The sequence below is a fragment of the Penicilliopsis zonata genome (genome assembly GCF_001890105.1).
Source record: "Penicilliopsis zonata CBS 506.65 unplaced genomic scaffold ASPZOscaffold_15, whole genome shotgun sequence".
Taxonomy (NCBI): Eukaryota; Fungi; Ascomycota; class Eurotiomycetes; order Eurotiales; family Aspergillaceae; genus Penicilliopsis; species Penicilliopsis zonata.
Genome location: NW_019208924.1, coordinates 133,634 through 150,463, shown reverse-complemented (window position 1 = coordinate 150,463; position 16,830 = coordinate 133,634). Strand labels below are relative to the sequence as shown.

The following is a 16,830-nucleotide window of genomic DNA, read 5'->3' as shown; positions in this document are numbered from 1 at the left end:
AAAGGCTCTGAAAGGTATCATATGGACAGATCTCCCCCCCCACAAATTCCCCAAACATCAATCCGAGTCCGTTCCGGATTCATCGAGTATTTTTTCAAACTCGGCAAGTTCGGCCTTTGCAATTGGATAGGTGTATTCGGGGGATGGATACGCCCGAGTCTTGACCTCGTCCCGGTATTGCTGGATACCCTTGATTGTTTCGCCCCAGACATCCGCATACTTCTTGACAAACTTGGGCAAGAATCGACCGGGAGGGAAGTTGCCCGCCATGTCGATCTGCACGAGGACCTGCCCGGAGCATCCGTTTCCGGCACCGATGCCGATGGTTGGGACCCGGAGTTTCTTGGTGACGAGGGTCGCAATCTCAGCAGGCACCGCCTCGAGGACCATCATGAACGCGCCGGCTTCCTGCACAGCGAGTGCGTCCCGCAGGAGCTTCAGCGCCCCCGCGGTCGTCTTACCCTGGACCCTGAACCCACCGAGAGCATTCTGGCGTTGCGGCGTCAGACCGACGTGTCCCACAACGGGGATTCCAGCTTGCGTGATGCGCTTGATCGTAGGGGCCATCTCCTCTCCTCCCTCCAGCTTGACGCCTTGCATGCGGCCCTCTTTGATGATCCGGATGGCCGACTGCAAAGCTTGCTCGGGGGAGACCTCATACGAACCCATAGGAAGGTCGGCAATCTAATCAAACGAGAAGGTGTTAGTGACGGACGCCCAATTGCAAAGAGAAAAGAAAAGAAAGAAGTCGTATTCTTTCAGGACATACCGTAAACGAGGTCTTTGCCGCACGAGCCACACTCCGACAATGCAGGAGCATCTCCTCCATCACGACCTCGCTTGTATCCTCCATCCCCAGCGCCACCATAGCCAGGCTATCCCCCACAAGGACAACCTCCATCCCTGCCACGTCGGCGACATGTCCGCTCGGGAAATCATGGGCTGTCAGCATGGTGATAGGTTCGCCATTTTTATACAAATTCTGCAAGGTTTGCACCGTCACTTTCTTCCGAGTGCTGGCCGACGATGCACCTAGTGGCGAATGAGAACTGTATCGAACGAAGCGTGACGATGTACGGGGGGAAGAACGGAAGGTCAGGGCGGATCGGGAAGCGGACAGGGCGGAAGCGGAAGACGCTCGCGTGAGCGCCATGACGGTGGTATATCTCGAACAAGTCCGCAGCGGGACCGTCATTGATGCCATTACAACCTTGGACATGATTGGTATTGTCCTCAATGCCAAGTATGGTATTAGAAGAAGAAAAAAATTCGGAAATAGTGTGGTTGATGCCGGAGCGACGTCACAGACAGGGATGATTATCAGCAGAGGTGTCTTGCAAGCCGGGACGAGGGAAGAGCTGGTGAGACGGAGATAGGCAACAATGTAAGACCAACAAGGTCCATGGTTTTCTCACCCCCTCCTTCCGGGCGTTCTTATATATGACCCGGCGTCAACGTGCTGGTATATGCGGCGTAATCAAGAGCATTCCCTCCATTCCTGTTTTGGAAGTCACTGGATTCTGCCGATGCGCTAGGGAAATTTCCCTCGCTTCTCCGCCGGAGATTTGCGATATTCCGGGCCTGGTTAACCCCTCGCAACGAACCGAGGCTGTTGTTCGTTTTCGGGTTAGTGAGGGGTTACTTGATTACCTAGGTAGGCGGTGAGCTTGGTGCACTTGACTAATCCGCGCATAGCAGTACAACTACAGAGTATACAGACTATTTAAGTAGCTAATGTAAACGAACAGTAGAAGATTTGAATCAGGATTAGAGTATAATGATGCCTATCTAAATACTGCACATCTCGGGTAGAAATTAGGTGAAATGCCAATTGAAATCACCGAGGTGGTAGAAAATCAAGTCTCCATAAGACATGGAAACAGAAGTCAAACAATCGCCGGTAAGTCGATAAACAGGTCTGGATCCGTTGTGGACTGGTAGCCTGCATTGAACATCTCAGCATAACCTGCCATACACCCCCATCAATACCCAACTTTATCCATATGTTTCATCAATATACCCCCATTCATACCGTACCAACCTCCGCCACCTAATCCACCTCATGCCCCAGTCCACATGATGGCATTGAAGCATTCTTTCATCGGATGCAGCAAATGCTCCGAGAAACACTGGTCCATCTGTTGGCACTGAGTGACTCTTCCTCTGGGCGAGGGTTGAAAAAAAAGCGAAAAAGAAAGGAAATGTATGAAGAGGTAAAACACAAGCTTGAACGCCGATTGTGTCATGATGCAAAAGAAGAGGGACAAAATACCACGCACCGAAAGCTCGGAGGGAGAAAAGAGAAGAGTCGTCCATAGGAAGTATGGAAACGAAGGAATGACGGGACGCAATGCGAACCCACATGGGACAATGCTTTTTAAATGATATGTTGCCGATGAGACAACGAAACGCCGCAATATGCATGTACGCCAATGCCGTTGAGAACGATATTTCTGATGATAAGGTATATCCCTCCGAGAAAAGAAAACACTGTCTGGAAATGGTCGAAGTAGAAGGAGAATGGGGAAACGAGAATGGACAAGATTAGGGAAGGCACCTAACGATCTTCAAAAAATCAAGATGCAAGGAGAATAGGAAAATGACCTCCTGGGAGAGGAAAACAGCATGGTGTTGGCAAGATATGCTGTGTAGTTGACACAGCAACTAGAGATCTCCATACTCCTCCTTTAATGGCCGTTGAATCTGAGCGAGAAGGGCATCTAGCTCCTGCCAGTTCGACGCTGTAGTCGCGAATTTGCGATGCTTTCGCGTCATGACGTGCTAGAAAGGGTCAGTATATCCGAGGCCTTGACCCTCAAGTAGATAGACTTACCTCTTCAAAATCGTCGAACTTATCACGGCAATTCTCGCAATAGCCTGGCTTTGGATCTCGTCTTCTCTCTTCTTTCTTCTTTTGCGCGCCGTCCTTCTTCAAAGACACCCGCTGTTTCCCATTGCCCTCAGATTGCGTCGTGTCTTCTTCAGGGTGAGCGTGGGCGGGCTTTTCGTGAGGATGAACTTTCCCTAGTCTATTGCCTTGGCTTTTAGAAATTCGGAGAGTCGACGCATCTGTAGTGGGAACTTGTCCAGCGGAAAAGACTCCGTTGCTCTTCTCGAGCACTTTTCTCTTAAGCTCATGCACCTCTTTGCTTATACCAGCCTTTGCCCCCGGTGCAGCAGCAGTGGAGGATATCATCTGGGAACGGATGGCGGAAGTGATATTCGAGGGTTGCATTCCAGATGCGGCAGGCTCACGTCCAGTGTAAAAAGACCCAGTACGGGGCATAGGCGGTGGAATGAAACTCTCAGAGCTCTTTCTGGGAGAATTTGGTTGCTTGATCGGCACTTTCTGAACCTCAGGTTCCTTGGAGACATGTACCTGCTCCTGTATATCTTGGGATTTTGTGTACGGCTGAGGCTGGGCATGCACAGGCTTGTCAGTTTGGCGTTCAAGGGTTTCCATAACCTTGGGCTGCTTTGTGTGCTCCTGACGCGTTTTGGGTGCAACTTTCTTCTCCTTCTCCTGGTGCCGGGGCTTCTGCCGCTCCAATTCCTTCTTCGTTGGCGGCTCATCGATGAAAGGACACTTTCCCAATGGTGCGCTTCGAAATTGAGGCCAGATGCCATCTTGGCGCCGTGAAACCTTGGGGTATTCTCGAGCCATGACCGGCCGAGTTTTCTCGTCCATATCGTGGACATAGATGAAGGGACCTTTGAACATGATGACCTCTTTGATAGAGGAAAGAGGATCGCGATCGGACGGCCCATTCAACAACTCATTACGAAGTACTTGCGAAAGATCTGCTTCCCCTCTTCCTCTGCCGTTACCCCCGGCTGCGTGATAATTGCGAGCGAAATGGCCGTGCTGGCCACCGACATCCCCATCGTTGATGGTGACGAGCATGCGTTGCAGTTTCTCCAGTGCCCAAATTTTCATTTGCATCTGTCGAGCCCTGTGTAGAACATCCATATTGCCCTGGTCTCGTCGTTGATCGTTCCTCTCGAGAAGTGAAGGGTTGACGGTTTGAACGGTGCCATGAGCGGAGTGCTGATCAATCGTAGTGACCGTGATGGGCTCTGCGGGATTCTGATAGTCTCGTTCAGGGGGGATAGGACGCGAGGTGACGACATGGGTGACTAGTCGAGAGAAAAATTTCTCCTCGCGCTATAGAAATAAATTAGTACAGATGAAAATTTCTGTAGACAGTCCAACAGGAATCCCAACACTGGACGGTGCAAGGGCGAGACATGATGCCAAAAAAGAAAAGAAAAAAAGAAGAAATCGCTCCAGGGTGAGACTTACAGCTCCCAGAGCAATTACCTGGCGCGAACACCTGTTACGGACTTCCTCCGGGATACTGTCAAAGTAAAACACGAATTGTGGAAAGGCTTTTCGATAATGCTTCTGCCACTGGCGGATATTGTCCATAGTCTCCGTGGTCACTTTTTCATGTCGGCCACTTCTCTGCTGCAATTGCCGCTCCTTGTCCCGGGCTGCCACCAACTTCTTCTCGAAAGCACTGGGCTGTGAATTGTTCGAGCGGCGAGTGAATAACTTCGAGTCCGTCCCGCCATGGACGGTAGCTCGGGGTCGATTAGGGGACCGTCCATCATGTCCTAAAGCCTCAACCACCTGCTTCTTGGGTGGTGGCTGGCCAAAGGGGATGTCAAGCTGAGCGGTTGTCGTCCTCGAGCGTTTACTACCAGGAACAAGCCCCGCCCGGTGAGGGGAGTTCGTTGCATTAGGCACGTTGGCGAGTGGTCGGCGAGTGGTCATATTAAGAGCTGGCTGGGGCGAAGGGGGCACAAAAACCGCGGCCATACGGGCAGCGATATGTCCAACGCGTCGATATAGAACAGGCAGGGAACAACGAAGGGCCAGGAGAGGATTAAGGATCCTCAAACCCAAGCACGCGACGTGCTACACGTCTCGAGAGCAAAGCGTGCTAAGTCAGAAGAAAATCATGGTCAACCCAAAGGACGCGATATTCCTGGTTATACTGAGCCGTGCAAAAGGTAAGAGAAAAGATCAGACTACCTCAGTCCGTCGAACAGACTCCCTTTAATCGTAGTCGGAGCTTTGACAGCTTGGGAGGAGTGGATGACAGGGTGGGCAGGGTGCAGAAAGGGAAGAGGTACTTACGTGCGGTTGTTTGGTGGAGACAAACTTGTTTTGGGGTTCTCCGCCGGACAACGACACAAAGCGCGAAGCATGACCCTAGGCCAACAGCACATTCTTCTGCCTCGTTGCGCGCCTCCCGGGAAGGGTTCTGTTCATGACTACAAATTTCATTATTTAAACCTCATATTATACCGTATTTTCCCTACAAAAATACTTGATTTTCTTGCCATAACCTTCGTCCTGCGCGCGTCGAGTCTGTACAATGTGAGGAGAAGAAGTACTGCTGCACCACGCGACGGCCCAGCCACTCCAGTAGGAAATGAACAGTTGCAACAACAAAGAATGATAAGGCTGCTATTATACAATTTGTTTAAATGCTACCTTTTAAATGTAGGGTATCTTGAACTAGTTATATCATACAGACTGCCTAGTCACGCAGAGCTTCAATATCTTCGACCTATATTCCCAATAACAATGAGTACGCATTCAATCTCTAGTAATAAAGGCGTCTGTGTGTGGGCACTGTGCAGGGAGCTTGCTTACCTCTTTAACAGCCTCAGGCGTCAAGACAATAGGGTGATCATCACCAACACAAACACTGTCTTCGATCCGAATACCAATACCTCTGAATTTCTGGGGCCACCGATCGTCGTCGGGCACATAAACGCCACTACGGAGCATATTAGCATATAAAGTAAATCGAGGGGATAGGACGGCGTACGGCTCAATGGTGATGCACTGTCCTGCTTTCAGAGTGTAGCTCCTTGAGTATCCCGAACAGTCGTGAACATCAAGTCCTATATAGTGACCGAGATGGTGAGGGAATAGAGTACGCATACCCTAGAAATCGGACGACAATTAGTGCAGATCGGATAGAAATTTGGGGGGACCCCTACATCTCCTGAAAGATCGAAGCCCAGCTGTTGCAACTGGTCTTTCAGCCCGTTCTCTGCAATCTCATGTAGTTTGTCAAGAGAATGACCTGCGCTCTCTCGACACAAGGAGATGCAGCTCCGATGTACATTCAGCACCGCGTTGTATAGATCTTTTTGAGGGTCGGTGAACTTCCCACTGACGGGGAAAGTTCGCGTAATATCGGAGATATAACCACCGAGCTCCTGTTGTTTAATTATTAGCATCCGAGTGCAACGTATTTATCATGGGGAAAATGGAGCTGCGTACCCCGCCTCCGTCAACCAAGACGAGTTGATCATCCCTATAGACTAGGGTTAGCTTCCTTGAATTGCATCATGTATGTGTGGATGCTAGTACCTCAGGACATCATCGTTTCGTGTGTAATGGATACTCAGCGCATTCTACACCCATTAGTCAGAAGAGCCTCGGGTAATAGCTTTTTTGGGTCACTTACAGACCCGCCTGCCACTACCGGAACAAAAGCGCTGGTGTCGCATCCCTTCACTTTGAACTGATACTCCAAGAATGAGCACAGATCTTTCTCGGTTGTGAAGTCCTGTCTCATCGTCTCTGTGAATGCTCTTCCCGATGCTTGACCGACTCGACGCAACTGCACTACCTCCTCTTCGCTCTTGAACACTCTCATGTCGACGAGGATGGGCCGCAGCGGTTTTACTTTCCGAGGATCAACGAATTTCTTGAGTTGCTCGGAGAGACCGGACGAGCCGTAGAGGTAGCGGTGTAGCGTTGACTTGTTCGCGCTAAAGGCTGAGATGTCAGTGTAGATCTCTGAGGCTCCGGCGACGATATCGGGCAAGATGTCCGCAATCCGTTCGATGTTTCCTGTCTTTATGTATCCCCAGTCTTAGCGCTGCGGTGATGGTGAAATATCTCATAGATTTATTACCTCATCCGCGTTGAAAACGTCTATGGCTGCCTGCGTGCCAGATCGGGCCCCGTCCCAGAGTTCTGCCCTTGGATCCTTCTCTCGAACATAGAGATGGAAGACATGATTATCCCCTGAGCCATCGTTGACTAACATAGTATGAGAAGCCGAATCAGGGAAGATGAGGAGGAGCTATTCTCACCGATTATCGCCAGTGCACCGGGTTCATTGAATCCTGAAGGGTTGTAACGGAAAGTTAGACATCTGTCAGGTTTCTTTGATTTGAGGAAATACCTGTCAGATAGAAAAAGTTCGAGTCCTGATGGTATTCATGAAATATCCCGGCCGCACGGTATGTTACCTCGGACGCTGCGAGTATAGCGATGGCATTTTTCGGTAATTTGTTCGCGAGCTTGGAGCGGCGATGGGCGTATTCGAGAGCTGTTATCCCCGGCGTAACTTTGCACCAGTCAGCACCACCAGATACCCTTCATAAGGCCCCAAAGCTGCATGATAACGACATACGTTCACCGGGGTCCAAGATATGAGGGTGCGTCTCGTGGACCGGCTGCCCAAACTTGAGCTCGGCCGCGGATATGGAAGCATACGCGCGGCGGAGCGCACGCTGCCTGTCCCTGTTCTGCTGGAACAGCTGTCGGCCGCTGGCAGAAACAATTCTAGCCGAGGAGCAAGACAAAGAGCGCGGCCATTGGCGCGAAATTAGTCTGGGTAAAGACATAATCACTCGCTGGCTGTTCGCTAAGACGCGGAGCGCGACAAAAAGTTGAATTGATTTCGCCCAGTTTCCTTCCTCTGCTCCGAAGCTCCCGTCCGTTGATAGCAGTTCCTGCCTCAGGCACGAAATATTGACCGCCAGCCAATCATCACCAGCTCGTTACACACAACAGCCATGGCTTATACCCAAGATAGAAACTCGATCCGAATACGGACTCTTATCGACTGTTTCTCTGTGTTGTAGATTGAGGGGGTTGCCTTCCAGGTTGCAATAGACCTTGACTACTTGCCGGTGCACCGTGTCGAGATTATTTAAGGCCGTATCCTGGTGAAAATGGGGATCTATAGCAGCGGACAGCCATCGAATCCGTTTTTATTTCGTTTGGATCCTCACTGACCTCCAGAATGGGGAGAACGTTGACGTACTCAAAGCATTCAGCTAACACGGTGAATCGATACAAACACCGAGGTTAGGATTTCCGATGGTTGCTTCTAACTCAGATGGATGATTTGCTGATGCCCCCCCTCTTAGCAACGTACGATCTTGGGGCAATCCATTCCATCATAAATTCTTCCCAGGTGCTGCATGTGTCCTTTCACCCTGGGCCGGCAGATGCCTTCCCCGCGATTCTACCCTTGATTGGCCAAATGGGCTCATTCGAGTATCCTTCAGCCGGTATCGATGAGCCTCTCGACTGTTATCTCCATGGATATGTCAGTTCTCGGATCATGAACCTCGCTCGGGCTTCTGAAGGCGAGGGGCTGCCAATATGCGTGGCGGCCAGCAGGGTGGATGGTTTGGTCCTGTCGCTGACCCCCAATTCTCACAACTACAACTACCGCTCTGCTATACTCCACGGCTACGCCAATCTGGTTACTGACGAGCAAGAGAAGCTCTGGGCTATGCAACTGATCACGAATTCCGTGGTGACCGATCGCTGGAATAACTCACGAGTGCCCCCTGACGGAGCAGAGATGGCTTCGACAGTGATATTGAAAGTTAGGGTTGTCGATGGCAGTGGCAAGATTCGCGATGGCGGTGTTACTGACGAGCGCAAAGACAAGAACAATGACCAACTCACCGGTCGAATTTGGACTGGTGTAATCCCGGTATGGGAAACCTTCGGGGAGCCTGTTCCCAGTGCTGAGAACCGGGTTGCGGATACTCCAGAGCATGTCTCATCTTTTGTTGCTAAGATGAATGAGCGTAATCGTACATATGCTGAGAATGCCATCAAAGTTGCCCTTCCACCAGAAGAACAACATTGAGCATTGGTCTATTGATTCTACTCTACGGTCTTGATCATTTGGTACTTATATTTAATGAAATGCAACTTATATTGAAACATAAAGCCCTAGACTGGAGATATCAGGCATAGAGGCCATCTCCTCCAGAGAGCTATTGAGAAAGTGTTTATTGTTGTTGTCTGGACCTCAAGACACTCCACATGGTTACCCCACGTCATAGATAAGAATGGCAGTCTGCAACCACTTCTTTCTTTTTGCACCCAAACACTGAAATTGAAACAAGTTGACGAGCCCTTGGTAAATCTTTCCTCGGCCCGTATCTTGTTTAGTTTCGATCGTTGGTCCTAAACCATGGCTGCTACCGCGGCCAGGCAAGCTGCTATTCCGGCGGCCGACCTGCAGTCGTTCTCAGAGTATCTCAAAGGAAGCACCAGGATCCTCGCACTCGTAGGAGCTGGACTGTCTGCTGCCTCGGGTCTCCCGACATTTCGGGGAGCAGGGGGTCTCTGGCGGTCTTATGACGCGACGGCCCTGGCGACACCAGAAGCCTTTGAGCAGAACCCCGGCCTGGTCTGGCAGTTCTACAGCTATCGGAGACATATGGCGCTCAAGGCAAGGCCAAACCGGGCTCACTATGCGCTAGCAGAGCTAGCGAGGAGGAACAAGAACTTTGTCACCTTGAGTCAGAATGTTGACGGTATGTCACCAGAAAAGATTTTTTTTATCACATGCATTAAATGCACCTGCCAAGCTGACGACTGGCATTTACTCCCTTAGGTCTATCTCAAAGAGCGAACCACCCAGACGAGCAGCTTCATTTGCTCCATGGATCGCTTTTCGATGTGAAATGCACCGCCTTCTACTGCGACTACGTTCGTGGAAATGACTTCACTGATCCGATCGTTCCTGCGCTTGCCATTCCGTCAAATAAACGCGAACCAGTGCCTTCAGCGACAGACAAGACCGGTAGGGAAGCAACTCAATCATTGTTTAGTGCACTGGAGCAGAAAAGCGCGGAGAGCAAGTCGAAAGAACAACAACAACAGGAGGAGGAGGAGGAGGAGGAGGAGGAGGAGGAGGTGGTGGTGGAAGAAGAAGCAGATATCTCGGATGCGAGCGTCTTTATGCCCGAACTCAACCCCCAAGATCTTCCCAAATGCCCGCAATGCAAAGACGGAATGCTTCGACCGGGTGTGGTTTGGTTCGGTGAGCCTCTACCTTCCCACACCATGGATGCTGTAGATGAGTGGCTGGACAAAGCTCCCAAGGTTGACCTGGTCCTGGTAATTGGCACCAGTGCTCAGGTGTGGCCTGCGGCAGGATATGTTGATATAGCACGGAGCAAAGGCGGGAGAGTTGCAGTCATCAACATGGACCGTAAAGATGTCCCTGGCGGATCGAATGGCATGAAACGCGGAGATTGGTTTTTTGTGGGCGATGCGAGTGATATCCTCCCAGAAATACTCAAGCCTGTGATCGGAGAGATCAAGATTTAGGTATTGAGGCCCATGACTTACAGGTGTTGAATGAATCAAAATGATATTGCAGTCCGACTGTCCTGATTCAAAAAGGAGGCAGCATTCACAGTATATCATCATGATGACTAGATGTAGATGACAAAATAAAGCATTTATACTACAGTCTTATAGACCAACTAATAGTAACACATTAATCTGAGGAATGGTATATATTGGTGAGTATTATTCTATGGCAAGTAAATCGCAGCCTGAGGCACTCAATGGTTGCTGGGGTTTCTTGCCCACTCTCAAAACAAAGAAAAGGCCGCCGCTATCGATAACACAACCTCCACAGAAAAGTGTCATCACCAGCATCGACGATGGGCCAAGCGGTTTTCCAGAGCAGAGAGTGAAGCTACTTCATGTTGAACCGAAGATAGTGACCGCTATTAGAGGATTTGCAGGTGAGTGATACAGTGCCGTCTATATTCATCTCCTTGGCTGTTTTTTTCAAGCTCTAGAGTGCCCAGCAGCTCGGGAATAACACTGATGATTCGTGAAGAGAACGACACATGAAGATGACCGTCGTGGCTTGACAGATATATCGAACCCAATCGAGGAATTTTGCAACTATTATCGAGAAAGTCGACTGCTTCAAGTCTGAACACGACGACACCGACTCTCGAATTTGGAAGAACGAAACTACCCCACCAGAGCGGAAAGAGGGGTGTTTGACAGAAATCTCAGATCTCGCAACTATTTTCATATAGGATTGCTCATTTGATTCCATACCATAATGGCGAGAGAAAGCGACGCACCTAAGGTGCCCCTTACTCCTCAACGACCAAACGAGCAGCACCGAAGACCCCTACCACAACACCCAGAGTTTGGGAAACCTTCTCCTCTTCGTCCTGCTAATACCCAAGCGAATCACTTGTTCAATATCCCCAAATCAAACCAGACTCGGCCAGAACACCATAGACCTGCCGCGCGGCCAAATCCGCAAACTGCTTCACAGCCTAGTACCGCCACCCAGGCTTACCGACCGCAGCCTACCTCCAACGCCGCAAGCACCCCTGCTTCGTCTTTCAAAAGACGTGATCCATACAACCCTTTCAAACCGGTCCAACCTTCAGCCTATAAGAGCCTTCGAGACGACGATGTGGTCGAGATTGCGCGCCCGGAAAACACCTTGTGGACGACCCCACGGGCTCCTAGGACCCTCTACTCGTCGAAACCAGCTCCTATTCCTATGGCAAGTTCAACTAAAAACTTGAATGCCTTCATACAGATGACGAGCACCGAACCGTCCTTTTCGACGAGTTCTCGGCAGCCGAACCAGCGCTTTGGGTCATTTGATGCCAATACCTATGTCGACACGGAAAAGGCAAATGAGAATATTAAAGCTCTGCTTGAAGGTGCTTTCGACGAGGAGGATGAAAGTCAGGAGGTGAAGCCCAAGCGAAAGAGGGGAAAGAGATCCAAGAAGAACAAGAAGGGGAAGAAGAAAAGTCCAGAGAAGACTACACCTGAGGTCGATGACTTGGATGACTTGGCTGCTCAATTACAAGGGTTCACCGTCAAAGACGAAACGGCGACCGATGCAAAGGAAACAGACGACCAGGCCGAAAAAAATGCTCCTGAAGAAGAGGAGACCGAAGCCCCAGAGGTAAATAATGCCAGCGGCGATGATGGCTCCGAAGACGACTCTGCAGATGAAGAAGATGACGATGGAACAGTCGAAGGGCTGAGTGTCAAACTACTTCCTCATCAAATTGCCGGAGTCAAGTGGATGCGGGAGAAAGAACGAGGACAGACTAAGAGCAAGGGCATAGCTCCAAAAGGCGGCATTCTTGCAGATGACATGGGTCTCGGAAAGACGGTTCAGGCCATCGCCCTGCTTTTAACTAACCCAAAGCCTACCGAGGAGAATGATGATGATGACGGAGAGAACGACGAAAAGCCAGAATTACCGGCTGGACTTAGCAAAACCACTTTGGTTGTTGCCCCCCTGGCTTTAATCAAGCAGTGGGAAGCCGAAATCGCTTCTAAAGTTGAACATTCTCACAGGCTTCGAGTCTGCGTTTACCATGGTGCTTCGCGGGCCAAGTCTAATGATGATCTCGACGAATACGATGTGGTTATCACTACTTATGGTACTCTTACCTCTGAGCACGGGGCTTCAGGCAAGGGAAACAAAAAGTCGGCTTTGTTTCCCGTCCACTGGTACCGGATCATCCTCGATGAAGCGCACACAATCAAGAACCGCAACGCAAAGGCAACGCAGGCTGCTTGTGCTTTAGATGCAGAGTACCGCTGGTGCCTGAGTGGCACGCCGATGCAGAACAACCTGGATGAACTACAGAGTTTGATTAAGTTCCTACGGATCAAGCCGTACAATGATCTGGCTGCGTGGAGGGAACAGATCACCAAGCCTTTGGCAAATGGACTGGGTGGCCTTGCCATTGAGCGCCTGCAGGTCTACCTCAAGGCTTTTATGAAACGACGAACCAAGGATGTCCTCAAACTGAATGAGAAGTCGAAGCCAGGTGAAGAGGGCGCCGAAGGCGAGACGAAGAAGTCATCCAATGGCTTCCAGATCGTCAAGAGAGAGGTCATCAATGTCGATGCTGAATTTACTCCTGCGGAGATGAACTTTTATAAGCGCTTGGAGCAACGTACCGAAAATCGCCTTGAAAAAATGATGGGTGGTTCGAAACTCGACTATGCAGGCGCCTTAGTTCTTCTACTCCGTCTGCGCCAAGCCTGCAACCATCCAGACCTTGTCAAGAGTGATCTTGCCAACGACAAGGATGTGCTCTTGCAAAACGGTCTCACAGGAAGTCAACCCACAGCCAGCAAGAAGGACGATCTTGATAGTGTCGCGGACCTATTCGGTGCCCTCAGTGTTGTCTCTAAGAAGTGCGATGTTTGTCAGGCTGAGTTGAGTCCAGAAGAAGGCAAAGCGGGCACTAGCAGATGTGGCGAGTGCGAAGCCGATCTGGCTGACAGCTTTATCGGTCATGAAAAGAAAGACAAGAAGAAGAAGATGAAGAAAAAGAAGACAAAACACACGGACGGGAATGCTTCACCGTCGGGCCGGACTTCAGAGGCCCGGGTGGCTCGAGCACGGCAAAACCGACGGGTGGTTCTTGATAGCGATGACGAAGACGATGCCGAGTGGATTGTGCCGGAAGACCAGCGTTCGGTCCCGAATCTTGGGCAAGCAGGCGGCACAGACGATGAAGATGCTGAAGGTGGTGGGGATTGGCTAGGTTCTGAAGATTCCGAGACCGACGAAGACGAAGACGAATCGCAGTCTCTCGATACCGATGACGACGTCAACGAAGAAGAAGATATATACCTTGATGGGGAGAACGGGACGCAGCTCCTTGCGTCCACAAAGATCAAACATCTGATGACGGTTCTGAAACGCGAGGCATTCGACTACAAGTTCATTGTGTTTTCCGTGTTCACATCGATGCTCGACAAAATCGAACCGTTCCTGAAAAAGGCGGGGATCGGGTATGCACGGTACGACGGAAGTATGCGAAATGACCATCGCGAAGCCAGCCTTGACAAACTACGCAACCACGGGGCTACACGAGTTCTGCTGTGCAGTCTACGTGCCGGTGCTCTGGGACTGAACCTCACTGCGGCGAGCCGGGTTGTGATCCTGGAGCCCTTCTGGAATCCTGTAAGTGATCATTCTCATCGGTCGGTTTCTATTCATATTCTGATCTTTTCTTTTCTTAGTTCGTCGAAGAACAGGCAATCGATCGTGTCCATCGACTGAACCAAACGGTGGATGTGAAGATCTACAAGATGATTATCAAGGAGACAGTGGAGGAACGGATTGTCGATCTGCAAAACCGCAAGCGGGAGCTCGCCAACATGACGATCGAGGGCAAGACGGCCGCCGCCAAGCTGACCATGCGCGACATGATGGCGCTGTTCGGTCGGGACGCTGAGTCTCGCTATACCGCCAAGCAGGAGGACCTCGACCTCACTTCCAAGGCGTCGAAGGCCACAACGCGACTGCTCGGCTCTGCCACAGACAACCATGGGACTCCCATGAAGAGTGGCAGCCAAAGCAGCAGCTCCCGGGAGCGAAGCCGCCCCGAACACGGGCACCGACCTCCTCCTCGAGCCGAGGATTCGGTATATGGTCGGCGATGGTGATTTGTTTAAATTTCTTTTTGCAGTTTTTTTCTTGTTTGAGGGATAATTTCGGTTTAACGGATGGATCTACAATCAGATAGGGTTCTTGGTTCTCAGGGTTGGAACTGGCAGCTGGGTCATGGTCTACATACCTTTGAAATGGTGATCGGCGCTTGTATAGGTGATACCTAGGGGATTATTATCTCTACCGCAATGCATTGCACATTGAGTTTGAGGCAGTTGCCTGCCTACGTGGCCTGTATGAATCTGCACCGAACATTCGACCGATCGAATGGACTGTTTTCGTCTTGCATATTGGACCAGTAAATCTGCATGTAATCATCCATTGCATTTGACCATGTGGCCCAGTGCATATACGAGGTACTTCTTATACGGAGTACGGAGTACGGAGTACTAGGAGTAACCAGACAATATCTCATTATAAATAAGTCTGATACAATCAATTAATGAATATGGCTCAGGGGTTTGAAGTACGGAGTATACTCTATGTAGTAACTACACTGTACAGTGCTTGGTTTCAGATCATAGCTAGTTAGGACACAACTACCAACCGACGAAATTAATCTGTACCTCGTTACTATGTACGATGAAGTTATATAACCTGAAACATCTAGTCGCCAGATCTGATCTGAGACGCCAGCACTAAGGATCCCTGTCGTCTACCACTTTGTTAATACTCCGTAACTGACTAGCTAGCTCTCAACGATTGATTCAGTACGGAGTATGAGGAGTCGAGGACTCTCCACAGTCCGTAAGCCGTAAGGTAACTCGTCGATACTTCGGAGTACGGAGTAGTCACGGAGCCGAGGCGTAGAGAGCGAGAGAGAGAGAGATAGATGCATTGTTTAGGATTTTCTATTGTGTTACCGTTAGGAAAAACGTGGCGGCCACGAGATTCCACCACGCATGCTGCACTCCTTCGGATCCTTCAGCGTCCCACAGACCTAGTATCTAGTATCTTTTACTAGAATACGAGTGATGGGCTGATGAGTTACTATTAGTACTGCATATACTACATACGGAGTACGTAGTACGGAGGATACTGAATATAGATATGTGGTAGGTAGTAAGTAGGTGCAAAAGACTAGGTAGAGTACTGTGTCAAGAATCACTAGTACCTTCCTTTAAGTACACAATAAGCATAATTAAGTCGCATGTGGCTAAGGCACCACTACTAGTTAACTACCTACATACTAATAGACTCTCGATCAGACCAGGATCATTGTGAAACACCGTCGATCGTCCTGACCTCCTTTTTCCCTCTTTCTCACCGGTTCTTCTCGTGGGCCAAAGCGGGCTATTGGGCGCCACTTGGCGTGCTTCGTGTTCCGTTAAGAGTCAAGAGTAAGACTCTCAAGGCTGAGGCCGAAGAGACTGAGCTGTGAGCTGATTCCCTAGAGTCCCTAATGATAGCCCCTGATGTAGTGGATGTTTCGTTGGTTCATAATAAGATGTAGTGTAGCAATTATATAGATGAAGGATAATGCTAGGCAAGTCCTCCGCACTAGGTAGCTACTCCGTAGTTGCGTAGTTGCATGATACGAAGATCCTATGGACTAGAAAAGATCACCGTGAACATCCTAGCCTGGAGAAGCCGATTGAAATCAAGGAAGAATTAATCCATAATCATTATTACGGAGGAGTAGGAGTTGGTTTAGGTGTCAATTGGTAACTATCAAGTAGCATCTTCAGTGTTCACCGCCAGAATCACTATGTTGGAGACTCCTGGATAAGAATTAGTTATCCTATCAGCCAACATCTGATTATTATTTTATCACTATTATTTTTTCCACTGCCATTATTATTACTACAGTACGTACTCTTCTTCTTCTCTTCTTCTCCCTGCAGCCTCAGCCTTTCCCCGGCCCGCTTAGTTTAACCTGCGAAAAGAGAGTGATAAGAAGTCGGCCAACCAGGGGGTACGTGTCCAGGCTCTCTCGTCACGCCTACTCCAGAGCTTCCACCTACTCCAGACTTCTTTTTGCTCTTTTCGTTGACAGCAGCAAGAGTCGTATCCTTGAAAAGACAAATTAATTATCTGCATCCCTTTCGTGTGGGCAATTCTTCCCCTTGCATTTTGCACTGGTAAGACTTTCTTTGGGCTGCGTTGTTCCAGAAAAGATCCCGAGACATTCTTCTGCATCGACCGTGGACCTGCTGCTAAATCTGTATGCCACACGATTCACTGACTTGTCTCTCTCTGGTTGTTTTTATATTATAGTTCGTGGTTCTCACTCGGTCGCCTTCTCTCTCTCTCTCTCTCGTCGTCGTCGTTCCAAATCCTC

At 49.8% G+C, this 16,830-nt stretch overlaps 6 protein-coding genes across 6 annotated transcripts; 3 read left to right on the top strand and 3 right to left on the bottom strand.

Annotated features, from left to right (window-relative positions):
* Positions 1–57: 57 nt before the first annotated feature.
* ASPZODRAFT_145110 (hypothetical protein) lies at positions 58–1,153 on the bottom strand (the record flags this gene model as incomplete). The annotated part of the gene is made up of 2 exons (XM_022725074.1): positions 58–684; positions 770–1,153. 2 exons carry the CDS (start codon positions 1,151–1,153, stop codon positions 58–60), a joined length of 1,011 nt encoding a protein of 336 aa, XP_022578489.1.
* Positions 1,154–2,664: 1,511 nt separating this feature from the next.
* Positions 2,665–4,822, bottom strand: ASPZODRAFT_153959 (hypothetical protein; the record flags this gene model as incomplete). Its single annotated transcript, XM_022726035.1, has 3 exons — positions 2,665–2,781; positions 2,834–4,165; positions 4,304–4,822. 3 exons carry the CDS (start codon positions 4,820–4,822, stop codon positions 2,665–2,667), a joined length of 1,968 nt encoding a protein of 655 aa, XP_022578488.1.
* Positions 4,823–5,465: 643 nt separating this feature from the next.
* On the bottom strand, positions 5,466–7,718 carry ASPZODRAFT_135397 (hypothetical protein). The gene is made up of 11 exons (XM_022723787.1): positions 7,449–7,718; positions 7,218–7,382; positions 7,126–7,158; positions 6,945–7,072; positions 6,492–6,884; positions 6,395–6,438; positions 6,305–6,338; positions 6,019–6,240; positions 5,844–5,962; positions 5,666–5,792; positions 5,466–5,579 (listed from the first exon to the last, which is right to left on the bottom strand). The coding sequence occupies exons 1-11, from the start codon at positions 7,660–7,662 to the stop codon at positions 5,550–5,552; spliced, it is 1,509 nt and encodes a 502-aa protein (XP_022578487.1). The 5' UTR covers positions 7,663–7,718; the 3' UTR covers positions 5,466–5,549.
* Positions 7,719–7,899: 181 nt separating this feature from the next.
* ASPZODRAFT_122061 (hypothetical protein) lies at positions 7,900–8,992 on the top strand. Its single transcript, XM_022721312.1, has 2 exons — positions 7,900–8,127; positions 8,191–8,992. Exons 1-2 carry the CDS (start codon positions 8,064–8,066, stop codon positions 8,925–8,927), a joined length of 801 nt encoding a protein of 266 aa, XP_022578486.1. The 5' UTR covers positions 7,900–8,063; the 3' UTR covers positions 8,928–8,992.
* A 142-nt stretch (positions 8,993–9,134) lies between these two features.
* On the top strand, positions 9,135–10,533 carry ASPZODRAFT_135395 (hypothetical protein). The gene is made up of 2 exons (XM_022723786.1): positions 9,135–9,603; positions 9,684–10,533. The coding sequence occupies exons 1-2, from the start codon at positions 9,258–9,260 to the stop codon at positions 10,400–10,402; spliced, it is 1,065 nt and encodes a 354-aa protein (XP_022578485.1). The 5' UTR covers positions 9,135–9,257; the 3' UTR covers positions 10,403–10,533.
* A 196-nt stretch (positions 10,534–10,729) lies between these two features.
* Positions 10,730–14,605, top strand: ASPZODRAFT_135394 (hypothetical protein). The gene is made up of 3 exons (XM_022723785.1): positions 10,730–10,827; positions 10,963–14,060; positions 14,120–14,605. Exons 2-3 carry the CDS (start codon positions 11,160–11,162, stop codon positions 14,543–14,545), a joined length of 3,327 nt encoding a protein of 1,108 aa, XP_022578484.1. The 5' UTR covers positions 10,730–10,827; positions 10,963–11,159; the 3' UTR covers positions 14,546–14,605.
* The last annotated feature ends 2,225 nt before the right edge of the window (positions 14,606–16,830 follow it).

Coding starts and splice junctions, on each gene's coding strand:
- ASPZODRAFT_135397 (XM_022723787.1), bottom strand. CDS start 7,662: ATGTCTTTACCCAGACTAATTTCGCGCCAATGGCCGCGCTCTTTGTCT. Junction 7,383..7,448: donor TATCTTGGACCCCGGTGAAC/GTATGTCGTTAT, acceptor ACTGGTGCAAAG/TTACGCCGGGGATAACAGCT. Junction 5,793..5,843: donor CAGTGCATCACCATTGAGCC/GTACGCCGTCCT, acceptor TATGCTCCGTAG/TGGCGTTTATGTGCCCGACG.
- ASPZODRAFT_122061 (XM_022721312.1), top strand. CDS start 8,064: ATGGGGAGAACGTTGACGTACTCAAAGCATTCAGCTAACACGGTGAAT. Junction 8,128..8,190: donor GAATCGATACAAACACCGAG/GTTAGGATTTCC, acceptor CCCCCCTCTTAG/CAACGTACGATCTTGGGGCA.
- ASPZODRAFT_135394 (XM_022723785.1), top strand. CDS start 11,160: ATGGCGAGAGAAAGCGACGCACCTAAGGTGCCCCTTACTCCTCAACGA. Junction 14,061..14,119: donor TGGAGCCCTTCTGGAATCCT/GTAAGTGATCAT, acceptor TTCTTTTCTTAG/TTCGTCGAAGAACAGGCAAT.
- ASPZODRAFT_135395 (XM_022723786.1), top strand. CDS start 9,258: ATGGCTGCTACCGCGGCCAGGCAAGCTGCTATTCCGGCGGCCGACCTG. Junction 9,604..9,683: donor CTTGAGTCAGAATGTTGACG/GTATGTCACCAG, acceptor TTACTCCCTTAG/GTCTATCTCAAAGAGCGAAC.